The 15,833-nt window shown below is 32.9% G+C and overlaps 1 protein-coding gene across 12 annotated transcripts in view; it reads left to right on the forward strand.

Annotated features, from left to right (window-relative positions):
- Positions 1-15,833, forward strand: part of EYA4 (EYA transcriptional coactivator and phosphatase 4) — a 276,762-nt gene that overhangs the window by 133,443 nt on the left and 127,486 nt on the right. For all 12 annotated transcript variants that reach the window (XM_017500629.2, XM_017500622.2, XM_017500625.2 and 9 more), the window contains exon 3: positions 11,914-11,963. In XM_017500629.2, the coding sequence (XP_017356118.1) occupies positions 11,914-11,963 (50 nt within the window). The remainder of the gene's footprint in view (positions 1-11,913; positions 11,964-15,833) is intronic.

A 15,833-nucleotide genomic window follows, 5' to 3' on the forward strand; every position in this document is an offset into this window, starting at 1 on the left:
CTAACTTTTTGATCATGTAGCAACCCTGTAGAGGAAGGTGGTTGTGTGAGTCCAGGGGCACCACATATTTTTTGCTTTAGGGAAATGGTGCAAGCCAAATTTAACAGGTAATGCAGCTGTTGAAGAAATAGAAAAGCCAGATGACTTCCTACGTGTATTGAGGAAACCAGGATAAATTGTCCTTAGAACCAGCTCCCAGAAAGCCAATTTAATTGAGGTCAAAAAGGAAGAAATCATGAATATATCTCAATTATTTATTAGGTTTACCTAGAATGAGACCTTCACTACAGATAGGCCTAATCTATAATTCCTTTACTCTTTAACCCTTGAGCATTCCTGCTGTATGACTCCCTTTTACATTTAGAATGCGGAGTGTACTTAATTGTTTATGACAGTCCAGAATTTAGGGACATAAAAGTTGTGAAATTAACTGACTGAATTTTACTTTCACCTAAGGAATAAGCTTCTGCATATAAAAATTAATGTAATAAATTTCTTAGTTTTTACTTGAAGTTACACAGTTAATGAGGCTGTTTCTTCTGGTAGGATATTTGTATGTGTGAAATGTTTCACAGAGAACTATTTTCTCTTCATTTCTTAGTTTATAGGTCATTTAAATTGTTTTTTAAATTTGATTTAATTTAATTTGAGTATTTCTGCTTAAACAGAAATCATATAATTTGCATTCTTGGTATGTAAATTATGCTATAGGCTGTGTTTTACTAACTCTGCCAAAGAAGAATTTTTATTTTAGGATTAAAACCTGAGGAAAGGTGATTTGTAATCTTTTTATAACAATGGTTATAGAAGAGAGATTTAATATAAACTACTTTAAAAAAGATTTTAAAACTCAAAAATGTTGCTACAATGTTGTGAAAAATATCAGATTCAATGCAGCATGTTATAAATACATTTTTTCTTATTTTATAAAGTTTAATTTTAAAAATAAATAACTTGATACCAACATTCTTGAATTTTCTCTTATTATAAATGTTATTTTAATGGAAGATCAAGCAGACAAAATTTGTAAAATTCAAAAATATACCTGTTTTACATACTTATTTTATCAACGTGTTGTTCTAGAAATATTTATATTTTATATAAATTACAGACATAGAAATATATGCTGTTAAATTTAAAGTTGCTTTTAAAATTTTGTGTGCATTCTATCAATTTGTTTTTAAAGTTAAAGAACTTCTAATTTTTTAAAAGTTATGGTGATACTATTGGACATATTAGGAGAGTTTTTATATGTACTTTGAAAATGTTTTTTAAAGTTTAAGCATGTATGTGCACTTACACAGATATACACACACAGAAACTTTAATAAAAACTTTTGCATATGAATTAAACTAGTTTATATTGATTAATGAGACAGTCTTTAGAGTCAATTATTGTTCAAATTGAAAAGGTTAGTTATCACTTACACTTAATAGGCAAATGATGGTGTATTAGAGTATATTACATAATGATTGATGCTTTATGTTTGAAAACATATGATATGTCACTATGCCTGTGGCCAAATTCTTTTGAAGTTTAATGACCAAGATGAGCTGCATTTGTTAAGTGGTGGAGCACTGGGTTGTCTGGGGTCCTGTTGTGCTTGGCAGATCTTGATAAATGGGCGAGTTTTTCTTAACCTTGTGGCCAAAACATTTCAATATCTTAAAAAGTAGAAAAAAAAATTAGAAAGACATAGAAGATGTTGCCAAAAACATGAGCAAGTTTTCTCTATTTAGGGGACTAGGGTAAATTCTTAAGATGATTTTTAAAGCAATATTTGTGAGAATTCATAAATCTTCACTTTAATGGAGGGAAATCTAAAGTTTCTGATATGCAATACTGCTGGAATTCTTTCCTGGTTCAGCGCGAAGGGCCACAGTAGTCAGCAATTTTAATTTAGTTGCAGAGGATTCTACCAAATTAACATATGATTATTAAGTGATAGTGCTTTAGAATAAAGCATTCCATTTTGCTCTTTTTGTTATTCTAAAACATTGTAAAGCATTTATCCATCTTTCTTGTGACACCCAGGACAGCAAAGAAACGTAAACAAAACGTATAAAGAAGACCAAGATATATGAGGAAATATCTCTAGGTGTTTGTTTATCGTGCACATTTCTGAGAAAAAAATTCTTTTAATGCTTATCTATAGTGTTTATGCATAGTATCAAGGCTGGACAATCTAGTCTTTTTTCCAGTCTTGAGAGTGGGGCCTTTCATATGAGCTGTAACATGATATGTTAAAGCATCTTACGGTTCCTTTTGTGGCATTTTTAAGTACTGAGTTACCTTTGCCTGCACCACTAGGTAGGTAATAATGAAAAAATAAGCCATTAGACGAGGTTTGAAATGTTCCCAAATAATTCATAAAGCCGATGTGGCATTTATGGCCATTGAAAAAGGACTGTAGCATAGCTAAGGAGAAAATGTGCTTCGGAATTTTAAAGGTTAATGTGGTTTGACATTTGGTTTAATACTTACATACTGTACGTAAATAATTGTGCTTTGTTTTTCTATGTTATTGTTGCTAAGTTGCTTTTTGAATATATTCAACCTTGCTATGAACTCTCAAATAATTTGAAAGCTATTGTGACAGTTGTAGTTGATGAAGAGTTATGGACTATAGGAGTTTTTCCACTTAAAACATAATTCCTCCCTAGTGCGTGAGTTTGTCTCACCTCCCTCCCCCAAACCAGGGTCCTGGAAGGCCCTTGCATTAAAGGCCAGAAATCAAGTGAGATCTTGCCTGTAACAGCCTAACAGTAAAGGACTAAAATAATTTTGGCTTCAGGTTTTTGGTGGTGGATTTTTATTTATTAATCCTCTAACACCACTGTTGTTAATATGTATATTATTTTGTCTACCATTGCACTTAAAATGGAGTATTCAATTGTATCTTTGATGTGCAGCAATTAAAAGGAGGTTTATGGCAGGTTTTCTTTGAATGGAAGTAGATGTGAACTTCCAGGTATGCAGTAGAGTCCTCTCACTTTTATAGTAAATAAATGGTGGTTTTGGCTTTTAGAAACAGTTTTGGTGTTGACAGGGAGAAGCTTGGGTAAGGAATGATAAAGAAGTTGAAAAGTGATATAGTAAGAAAATGAAGGATAAATTGACATCCCTAACTACATGAAAAGGATTTCAGAAATGTATAAAGCATACTTTCTTTTGTGAAATTTTTATCTAGGATTTATAGTTGCTGAATCTATCTTTTGTTATCAGTGTACAGTATGTTTTAAGACTCAATTATTAATGTTCATTTCAAAACAAAATGAAGTTCCAAAAGAAATTTTTTGAAAATGTCTTCTTACATTATTAAATGTAAGATTTATTAAATCTAAAATTTATAGACCTGCAAGATCTTTGTTTCCAAGTAAAAAAAGACACTCTATAAAAAGTTTTGTATTATTTAATAATTGGATTTTTGCAAACTGTATTTCTAAGACTTTGATTTTTTTTTACTACCGTTTGGCAAAATGACATTTTATTTTCCTTGAAAAGCCTCTCAAATTTGTATGAACATATTAAAACATAGATTTATTTTTTAAAACTCTTGGTGACAACTTTTGTGTTCCAAAGATTTAATGTTTTGAGTTTTTAAATATCAAGTAATGAAGTATAACATATGTAAAAGGTAGAAAATGGGTCTTACTGAGGTATGTTGAGACATTTTTAGCCAGTCGAGAAAGTACATCTCCAAGTTTATATCCATATGGCCTAGCAGTACGCCAATCCTACGGTGATCTTCACAACATAAATTGTATATACTTGGATCCAAAGATAATCATAGGTTATCACAGTAAAGTGTACATCTTATGTGAAGTCTTTGAGTGGTATTAACTTGTAAATATTATATTTAGGAAATGAGCGTGTGTTTTCTTTCACAACTGTAAGTAAATAAACATTGAAATAATTTTTGGTAAAAGCCTATATTATAAAAATTGTATGTTTTGAATATTTCATCTATTACATTAGGACACAATTTTTAAATTAATTAATAGACCTACTTTTATATTTTCCTATGTTACTTCATACATTCCTGAGGGATGTAATAGGAAAGGACATATGTAATAGCAAAGGATATATTTTAATTCATATGTATTAAATGCTACTAACTAGAAGCCAGGATGATCTAAAGCAGTCCATTAAACTCTGTGTATCAATTGGTTATCATTTTTTTTAACAATGTAATAAGGGCCAATCAACTGAGATGCATTAAATAAGAACATGATTGATATTCCTAGAATAGAGCTGGAATAATTATGTAAAATACATATAAAATCCACTGTTTAATTTAAAATTCAAATATGAACAACTTGTAAGTATTAGAAAATATGAAAAACGTCATATAGCCGTGGATATTTCAATAAATATTTTCACTAAATTAGAAGCTAAAAGGTAACTAAAGTCAGATACCATTCTGCTTTATCAGGCAATAATTTACAACAATTTTATTCAACCCAGTCATAAAATTTATTTTATATACATTCATATAAGATTCTACGCATTAATATACTACAGTTTTTTAAAATAAGTATCATTTATTCAGTTAGATTCAATTCTTAGAGTATTCACATTTGAAATGCCAACAAAGCTGACAAGTCTAAATTGTTGTTGACAGCAATTCTGTATCATTTTCTATGTTTACGAAGAGTTTGGCATGCAATAATCTGTAATATTATATCCATTTTTGGAAAAATCATTATTTTTATATCTGCTTATCCAAGTTTTCCGTAAGCAATATGCATTTAATCTAATTTACATTATATTTCCTACACAATTCATTGAAGAAATAGTCTTACCACCCATAAGAATATGTATTAATAAATTATTCATTACATCAGCAAACTTTCATTTGTGAAATTTTTATCTAGGATTTATAGTTGCTGAATCTATCTTTTGTTATCAGTATTTCCTAAGATTCAATTATTCACGCTCATTTCAAAACAAAATGAAGTTTCAAAAGAGATGTTTTGAAAATGTCTTCTTATATTATTTTATTCTCATGTTTCAGGATTTGCAAGCAGAACGATTAACTATAAAATAATTGGGATAATTGAGTCCAGCTTTTTTAGAAGATGCTAGATATAATTCTTTATTTTTATTTTATTTTATTATTATTTTTGAGAAGGAGTCTGGCTCTGTCGCCCAGACTGGAGTGCAGTGGAGCAATCTTGGCTCACTGCAAATTCTGCCTCCTGTATGCAAGTGATTCTCCTTCCTCAACCTCCTGAGTAGCTGGGATTACAGGTGCCCGCCACCACGCCTGGCTAATTTTTGTATTTTTTGTAGAGATGGGGTTCCACCATGTTGCTCCAGCTGGTCTTGAACTCCTGACCTCAGGTGATCCACCCATTTCCGTCTCCCAAAGTGATGGGATTACAGGGGTGAGTTGCCATGCCCGACTGATGCCAGATATAATAAAAGAACCGTGCTCTTGTTTGTAAACTTTTTTTTTGAGTTAATTCTGTTTCTCCTCAAAAGATTGTGAGCTTCTCAAAGCACCTAGTGGTTTGGAAACATTAGAAAAATTAAGGTTAATTTTTATATATGAATGTAATAGTCATAATTCAAAGGATTCTAGAAATTGTGCTATTTTCTTCATATAATTTCCAGATATTGAAAGTATTAATTATTCTCAATACCAAATGCCATATTATTTATAATTTATTTTAAAGTGTACTTTATGTTACTCATGTAAATACAATCTAAAAAAACTTGAAGGGTGAATAGTATTGTGAAATAAGAGATGCACAGTATTGTGCAATAAGAGAAATGATATTTAAAAATAATTGTCTGACTAATGTAATAATATTGACTAATCCTCGTTACTCCTTTATTCTGCTTTGTTTTCTTCTCAGCAGTTACCACTGCTGGCATTGTATTCTTTGTTTACCAGTTTACTTATTTCTTGTATGTATTCTCCACTAGAATGCATGATCAGGGCAAGCAGGTGTTTGTTGGTCTAGATCAGTGCTGTTTAATAGAAAAATGACACAAATCCTATGCGTATTTTAAATTTTCTAGTAGTTACACTCGAAAAGAATCAACAGATAAAATTATTTTTATTTAACACAGTATACCCCAAATATCATTTCACTCCCAATGTCAAAAATACTAATATTCTACTTCTTTTTTTTCATAGTAAGACTTTGAAATCTGGTATGCTTTTTACACTAACAGCACATCTCAGTTCAGTTTAGCCACATTTCCAGCTCTAAATAGCCATGTGTGGTTAGTGGCTCCTGTGTCAAACTGCTTACGTCTAGTTCATCTCTGTGGCTGGAGCACTGCCTCGGATATCTCAGGCATTCAGTAAAGCCTTGCTGAATGAGCAAATCTTGATATTTTGGACAGAAAAAGAAACAGCCCAGAAGTTATTTTCACACTGGATTTTCTTTTTTTTTTTCTCTGTTTTTGGGGTAGTGGCGGTAGATGCTAGATATATCTGGATAACTTTTTCAAAACTGCTATTTATTTTGCTCACATGGAGTTTAAATGTTACTAGTGTTTGGTAAAAACTGGTTACTTTGGTAGTCCAGTTTAAAAGATTCCTTTAATGATTGATGTATTATAAAAGGAACTAGAAGGTTCTTCTTTGAGAATTGTTTCACAGAACTTTAATTTCCACTCTTATTTAAATGAGAGATATTTGTCAAGGGTACAAAGTTTTATTTATACAAGGTGGGTAGTTCCCAGAAATCCACTGTACAGAATAGTGCCTATAGCAACAATATAGGCACTAATATTGTATACTTCAGATTTCACTAAGAGAGTAGATTTGTATTATGTGTATATATACACATGCGCACACACACACACACACACATACACACACACACACAACCTGGGAGGAAACTTTTGAAAGTAATAGATATGTTCACAGCATAGATTACAGTGATAGTTTCACAGGTGCATTCTTATCTCAAAATCATCAAGTGGTATTCATTAAATAGATGTACCTTTTTGTATGTCAATCACACCTCAATAAAGTGAGATTTTTCAAAAGGAGTAAAAGTAAACTAATAAAAACAACTGGCAGATGTAGCACAGGAGAGAATAAAAGGCTTGATGTGTGGCCTTGAGTTCAAATTCCAGCCTTGCTAGTGCTAGCTGTGGTATATTAGGCAAGTTGCTGAACCTCTTTGCACCTTAGTTTTCTGATTTATAAGAGCAAGATTTTTATTAATCATAACTGTCTTCATACATTAAATGAGATTTTACATATATATATCATATACATATACATATCATATATATATACACACCTCATTTAATACATATACATATCATATATATATACACACCTCATTAAATTAGATTTTACATATATATCATATACATATACCTATACATATCATATATATATATACACACCTCATTTAATGAGGTGTGTAATAATCACTGCTATTATTCATTCATTCCTTCATCTAAAAAATGTAGCATTTTGATATTTGTGTTCTCATTGAACACTAATTCTTTTCTTAAAATAGTTAAACATTTAACTCTTTTTCATGGTGCTTTGAATTTTTCTGTACTTTCTTAATTTCTCTGAAGAGATATTGCATAGGTTAAAATTCACTTCATTGCAGCTAGTTACATCCATTTACACTATCCTTTCTCTCTTGGGGTGTGTGTGTGTGTGTGTGTGTGTGTATACATCATCTAGCAGAGTGAGTGGAAATGAATATTTGCTTAATAAATGGCAGTAAGACCAGGTGTGATGGCTCACACCTGTAATCCCAGCACTTTGGGAGGCCAAGGCAGGCAGATCACCTGAGGTTGGGAGTTCGAGACCAGCCTGACCAACATGGAGAAACCCTGACTTTACTAAAAATACAAAATTAGCTGGGTATGGTGGAGGAGGCTTGTAATCCCAGCTACTCAGGAGGCTGAGGCAGGAGAATCGCTTGAACTCGGGAGGCGGAGGTAACGGTGAAGCCCAAATCACACCATTCCACTCGAGCCTGGGCAACAAGAGCAAAACTCCATCTCAATAAATAAATAAATAAATAATAAATGGCAGTAGTTATTGTGATATAATTGAAATCAAATTTTTAAATGTTAAGGTGTTTGATCTTCATTTTGAACATTTTAATTCATATGTTTATGAATTTTAGGTTCTTCATAGGAAGAACTGGTTAAAATGCCCTCACAGATCTGGATTTGAAATTTGCTACATAACTTGCTTGCAGGTTAATCCTTCTCCTTCTCAGTGTTACTATATGGGAACTGGGGGAAACTCATATGTACCTAAGCACTGTGCCTGGTGTGCAATAATCACTGCTATTATTCATTCATTCCTTCATCTAAAAAATGTAGCATTTTGATATTTGTCTTCTCATTGAACACTAATTCTTTTCTTAAAATAGTTAAACATTAACTCTTTTTCATGGTGCTTTGAATTTTTCTGTACTTTCATAATTTCTCTGAAGAGATATTACATAGGTTAAAATTCACTTCATTGCAGCTAGTTACATCCATTTACACTATTTATCCTTTCTCTCTCTTGTGTGTGTGTGTGTGTGTGTGTATTTCTAAGGAACAATTTTACACATTTATTTATTTGCCCATCCCCTTGTGTGTCTTATGAAAAATAGGATTTGAATTTAACTTTTTGGCGTGAAATTCTGACTCATTTCTTAGCCTGCTTGTTTTTCACTTTATTCAAAACAAATTCAAAAGTAAGCCTGGGGTGATGGAGCATGCCTGTAGACCCAGTTACATGGAAGGCTGAGACAGGAGGACAGCTTACGCCAAGGAGTTTGAGACTGTAGTGTACCATGATTGCTCCTATTAATAGCTACTGCACTTCTGCCTAAATTGATAGTCATTGAAGACAGAAAATTATATACGTTTTGTAAGAATATCCTTTCTTGTATATCATATATGTTTCAGCAGTTGCCATTTGTGTTCAAATTAGGTAAAACTATCCATTGCGTCAAACTCCATGATCAAAACACTAGAAATACATTTCTTAATAATTCCTTTAACTTCTCTACCTTAATTCAGAAATAAGGTAAGGTTTTGAAGTAATTTGAGGATGTCATAAAATAACTTTTTTTTTCTTCCGTATATCTAAATTTTCTTTACAAATACAGATTAAAAGATCTGCTACTATTCTACTTAATACTTCAGTCAGTTACAATATTCTGTCAATTCTATCTCAGAACTGTTTGTCAAAAAAACCCTCTCAATTCACCCCATGGCTCCTGTCTTAATTTGGGTCTTCACCATCTCTCACTGACAGATTGAAGATTGAATGGTTGAAAGTAGCATTTGGGGAACACCTACTCAGGGCTGGAGATGTAATGATGTACCAGATCAATGCCATCTCTGCCTTCATCCAACGCCTACTATCCCTCTTGTTGCATTAGGCTTTTCCCGACTTTCAGCCCTCACCTCGTTCTCCTTCCACATTAGCTTCTATAGCATCCCTACCCAGTTTCTTTCTTAAAACCTTTCAATGGTCTTCACTGACCAAAGGTTAAATTCCAAATTCTTGACCTTATATAAGTGCCCTGGCAAACTTCTTGACACTGAAATACCTACCATTTTCCACATTTAGTCTTTGAAGACTCAATTCAGAACTCACTTTTTTCATGGCCTTCTCCATCTTTCTTTGGCTGGCTTAGTTTGTTCTATGAATACTCAACAATACTTTAAATAGACTTCCCATAGAGTAGTCATGGTATCCTAAATATTATTCTTCTCTCATCTGACTATGAACAAGCGAATGAAACCCCTAAAAATAAACATTTTGATTAATGGTTATTCTAATATCTAAAAGAATTTCTAATTCATTCTTTCATCACATGCCTATTAAGCATTAGTTACAAGTTTGGGACTCTGGGTACTAGATAGCAAAAACCCTGTACATGTGTTCTCTGCCTTTACTGTTGCTACTTTGAGAATAAATTAAAACAAGCAGAATTTTCTGGTAAGTTCTTTGGGGTCATTATGCTTTGGAAAGCTGTGAGTGTTAAAGACTAAAAAAAGTTACATGAAAGGAAGCTTGTCTGGCTCTGACTTTCAGTTGGGAGCATATGTCTAGTTTGTGGTGGTCTGGAGCTTCCTCAGCCAGTCCCAAGGTCCAGTCATCATGGTCTTGAGAAAATGGCATTCACCTGGGGATAATTTCTGTGTATTCATTGGGCAGTTCATGTAGTTTTTTTGGTGATAAATCATAGGTAAGAACCAGTGGGAAACACTTTCCTTTCCTTTTAATTCTTGTTTTCCTCAGACAAATTTAACAGACATAAGACTTGTGGGTTTTGGATTGAATTTTATGTTTACATTTTTAAAAAGTATTCTCCCCTTTCCCCTTTTCCACACCTTTCCCCTTTTCTCCTGCTACTCCTTATTCCTCTTCCTCTCCTTATCCTTCTTCTTCCCTCCCTCCCTCCCTCCTTCCTTCCTTCCTTCCTTCCTTTTCCTTCCTCCATCTTTCTTCCCCTTTTTCCTCTTCTCCTCCTCCTCTTCTTTCTCTTTTTCCTTTTCTTCCTCTTCTCCTCCTTTTCCCCCTTTTTCCCGTCCTCATCCTCCTTCTCTACCTCTTCCTCCTTTTCCTTCTCCTCTTCTCTCTCTCAAACCATTTTTTTTTTTTTTTTTGCCCTACCTTTCATGGTGCTGATTACCATGTTAAGGGCATAGAAGACATTACATAATAAGACAGGATGACAGTCTCTTTGCTAGTCAGTTTTATTTTCATATTGTATAAAGTGTATACACAAGATACAAAAGAGACTACAGTGTTAATCAAGAAAATAATTGATTTCCCAGATTATAAAAATGTCTAGACTTTGTATTAAAAGCAAAAGAGGGATTTTTGAAAATGTAGGGTTTTTTGTGTGTTTGTATTTTTAAGCATTCTTCTGGGACAGAGGAGGAAAAAATTACTTCATGAGTTGGTAAGACAATGCTGTATCTTCAAAGCTTGACTTACTTTTAAGTGGTAGTATTCATATTGCAATTCACATTGCACAAGCGTTCCCCATGGTATATATTCAGTAGAATTTTTTTTTGCTTCCAAACCACGTATTGGAAATAAAACTTCTTGGATTACATAGGTTGCATAAGTAGGTCATTGAAATATGAACACCCAGAAATAGTGAGCTTGTAAGTGTATATTGTACATTTTCATATTAACCAAAAGATTTTGGAAGTTTAGTCTACTCTGCATATAATTTTAAGAACTTAATAATCAGGCATAGGCATATGTGCTTAAAGTGAAATTGTGAAAAGTTATGGATTTTACCATCTTGTAGAGGATGTACCACATACATTTGTCCAGAAATAGATAGCATGCCCTAGAAGTATGAGTTTTTCTCATCCTTTACCTCTGTGGGTTAAAAACCACAAAGTTGAAATATAGACTGCAAGACATACTGAAAATGTATGTATGAAGCAGTGCTAAACTTAATTGATATGTTGAGACAGATATAAAACATACAGCCACTAGATTGAGAAAATGAAAATTAATGTATGAACATTTTAGTTAAGGCTGTGCTTTGCCCCAGAACCTGGTGTTTATTATTATGTGCTTTTAGCAGGAGACAGAAGCAGTATCAATTGGAAAAACATTTCTTAGTGGATTGAGAACAGCATAGCTTTCTAGTTCTTAAGCGGGAAACCTGGTTCTTTGGTTTCTTTGTTCCTAGTTAGGCTTGTCCCCAGTTATTTCAGCTGAACATTTTACATACTAATGGAGTCTAGGGAAGTGCATTTGGCAGCTGCTCATGGGATAATAATGAAATAAACTATTTAGTACTGTATGCTGCTGCTGTAAAGTGTGTGGGGTATTTTATAGAGAACTTGGTGAACAGAGCTGTATCCACTTTAACAAGCGTATGAACCTGAGTGAGGAAGTTGTACTTTCATATGAGAATAACTAGTACTCCTTTCTTACAGGTAAAGAAAACGTGCACAGAGTCAGATGTTTCAGAACCTCAGAATTCCAGGTACAGTAAAATAAAGACCAAGACTCCTCTAAGGAGAATTGCAGTTTTGGTGCACTAGTAAGATGTTATACGTGAGACATGACTGTGATTTGAAACGTTGAGCTTCTTGAAGAACTAATCTTTCTGGAAATTGTATATCATGCTGGCTAGCGTACCACTGATCATAATATTAGTAAAAAGGACTGATTGAAGTCAGTTTTAAGGAACAATAGTAGAGATATCTCTAGAAATACATGAAAAAAAATCCCTTGGCATTAAGTTAATCTTAATTTTTTTTCTAATCTCTTTTTATAATGTTTTGAATCTAAAATTATGCCAGACACTGAATAACTGTCAAGCCTGTGTTTACCATATATATATATATGTGTATATATATATATATATATACATATATATATATATATACATAGATATATATATATATATTTTTTTTCTTTGCAATGAAACATTGCTAGATTTTGAGAATGTTATCAACTTAGGAAACTCAGTTAACTTGGCATTCTCTTTTTGGTTATTTGGAGCCTGTGGAAATGATGAATTAAAGTGGTCAGACGACTTCATATAGGAATTTAGCACCATTTAGTTGTTTGTGGTTGTACCAGATGCAACAGACTGTTTTTCAGACCTACACATTTTCGTTACTTTCATTTCAAAGTCCAGGCTACAATTTTAAATGGATAAGTAAACGTATTGTCAATACTATGCCAATAAACAACGCATGTCCTTACTATGTTGAGTGATATGACTTAACCTGTTACATTAGGAAATTTTTATTCAATTAAGAGATGGGTCTTGGTTTCTTTTATCCTACTCACTCCAGCATGTGATGCATGTAGTGATTTTCATGGTACACCAGCACATTGCAGATATAGGTAAAATGTTAACGGCCACTATGTTTTTCTTTTTGTAGAGTAAGTGTATCTTATGTATAGTCCACTTATAGTTTGAATAACTCTTGCTTTGTTTTAGGCAGTGTGATAATCCTATAATTGATTCCTGTACATATTTATATTAAAATGATCATATATGGTTTTTCTCTTTGGATCATGAAGAGCATATGATGCGATATCAGATTTTTGATCTTTGATTTTTGTTCTGTGTTGTTTGCTATCAACATGGAACTAATTTTAGATTACTGGAGCATTAGGAAATGGATGAACCATTAAATTTTTCCCTACAAAGCAGAGTAGTTCTAGGATACGCAAAGAGAAGAGAAGGCTGGGGATCTATTCCTTGGAGTCATCTCTCTTCCTAAGTATTGGCTGACCTATGTGAGTGACCTACCTATGACTTGCTTTGTAAGGATGGTATATGTAATTAGATAATTTTTGCAAGCAGCTGATCTTGGGAATTAGGAAAAACAGAGCAATATAATCATCCTTATTATTAATATTTCATATCAAAATTTTTTAGCCTTGAGGCTACTCAGGATTTTTGGACAGATAATTTATGTTTAAGTAAGTTTTAAACTCATGGAAAGGAATCAAACTGATTCATTGTTCATAGTTGGTATCAGTAAGTTGGAGAAGAAATAAAGAGTTCAGAGCTCAGTGTGTTTAAACTTGGAATTAGATCTTTCTTTTTTATCTAGAAAATCCCATCCCCCATGGCCTTAAATATACAATTTTATTTTAAGAAAAATAATGGTTATTTTTAAAGACTTTTAAAAATTTATTTGTCATTTAATAATAAATGTCTGTAAATTGAAAAGTTGCCAGAGTTCCTGGAAATCAGCAGTTAGTTGCCATGGATTAGCTGCTGCTTAAAGTTTCCTCATCTGTAATATAAATGGGTAAAATCAGGCAAATCAATTTCTAAGAACTTTGTAACTTTGTGATATCAAAAACAAGCAGACAGATAAAATAATTTTTCTAAAAATGTGAGGTGGAAAGACCTTCCAGAAGACCTAGAGTCATTTATTGGTTCAGGTATTTTGATAGTGACTGGTCTCCTCTCCTGACCTGTGGTACAAGGGCCAATCTCCACTTTCTGCTCAGTAGCTATCAGTAACATAAAAATGTGACTGTTCTTGGATCCTGTAATTATACACCAATATTAGGTCTAAGAGTTCCAGAACTGGCACTTAGTTAACGTATTGATGGAACACCAAGGAGAGAATAAAGATATACTGAAGAGCACTCTGCACAAAAAGGATACAAGAATTTACTGAATAGTGAACACATCAAGGATTGTTTAAAATAGCATTTATTATATGCATATACTGAGGTTCAGTTTTTGCAACCTGTCAAAAAACAAAACAAAAGACAACCAAACAAGAAAAATGTCTCTGATGTAGACACTAGGCAGCATTACTTTAAGCATACGTATAAGGGTACATTCTTTTTTGCTCATTAAGTACCACAAACATATATATTTTCTCTCTCCTCTCCCTGTCTCTCTCTCTCTGTCTCTCTTTGTCTCTCTCTCTCTCTCTCTGCCTCTCTCTCTCTCTGTGTGTGTGTGTGTGTGTGTTTATTAAAGAGAGAGAGAGAAACAGAAAGAGAGAGACAGAGAGAGATTCAGACTGAGATTTAAAGCTTTAAAGCCCGGGACTGGGTAATTTTATTCTAAACAAATATCAAGTAAAGAATTGATTGCAAAACAAAATACTGTATCCACGTAAAATGTGAGCTGGAGACCTACTGCCTAAAAAATGCTGCCTCACTTGGAACCTAAAGCTAATATTCATTTTATTTAGTTAACTTTATAGTATGTTGGTTTTGGATTTGAAATGATCAGAATAAATGCAGATGGAAAGTGTTTTTATAGTAGGGAAGTAATTAAATTGGGTGTGGAGACTTTGTCAAGAGAATTCTTGAAGTGACATATGTGTATCAGCAAATTCTTTTTCTTGTTTGTCCTTCATTCTTTTGGGAAGAAATTCTTGGGCTGCAGATGTAACTGGCAGATTGGGAAAAAGAGAATTTATAAACCTATGGAGTAAAACTAAGGCACCAAACTATCTTCTTTGAAATAACGTTACATTTATATACTAAAAGCCAGACATCAGGGACAGTATTTTTTTCTCTGCTTCCTGAAGCTACTAAACTTGATGTCATATGGAAAGGGATATGATGTGCTTTGTGTAAAATCTGACATTCCTGAAATGTTTTTCTTTTTTTCCTTTCCTCTGTGTTGCTAACCTTGTCCAAGATATACTATTGTTGGACTTTAACCATAAAATGAGTTCATGAGAAAACCAAAATTTATATCCTTAGCCTAAAATTAAGTTTGTTGCTAGATAGACCATCTTAAAACATAAATGATATTTTGCATTGATGTTTTTTCTATATTCATGGTGAAATTATTTGTGTCGATTTGCGTCCCATTTGAGTCATCACTGAAAATACACGGTTCTTATTTAATGTAAAAGCTCCTGGACAAATGAATTTTACAGCAGAAGTTTCCATGAATCTTATTTTTTAAACTCTTCTACTTTCAGTCCCTTTTATTTCTGATAATGAGGGGAGGAAATAATTTATCTCATTCTTGAATTGTATACTTTAAAAATATCTCAGAGTGTCTCTGTGTTAAAGTAGTGCCTATAACACACAAATGATTTCTCTGTTGAATTTCTATTTCTGTTTCTCTTTGCTTTTTCTCTCTTGGGTCACTGACTAGCAGTTTCACTAAGAAGAGATCAAAGACATAGGAAGGAAATAAAACTCAAAATAGGAAATTTTTATTTTATACTTGTTAATTAGGGAGTGAATGGAAATATAAATTGGGCTGTGAAGTGACTTAACAGGAGGTAAGCCAGTTCTTGTCCCTCAGTAGCTTTGTTTCATCCTGGCCACAGTGTCGCCAGTAGAATGAAGTAAGGAGCTCTAAGGAGGATCTTAAAATATAGGAAGAACTTATGGTATGTAT

This window comes from Cebus imitator, unplaced genomic scaffold, assembly GCF_001604975.1.
Source record: "Cebus imitator isolate Cc_AM_T3 unplaced genomic scaffold, Cebus_imitator-1.0 Scaffold267, whole genome shotgun sequence".
Lineage (NCBI taxonomy): Eukaryota > Metazoa > Chordata > Mammalia > Primates > Cebidae > Cebus > Cebus imitator.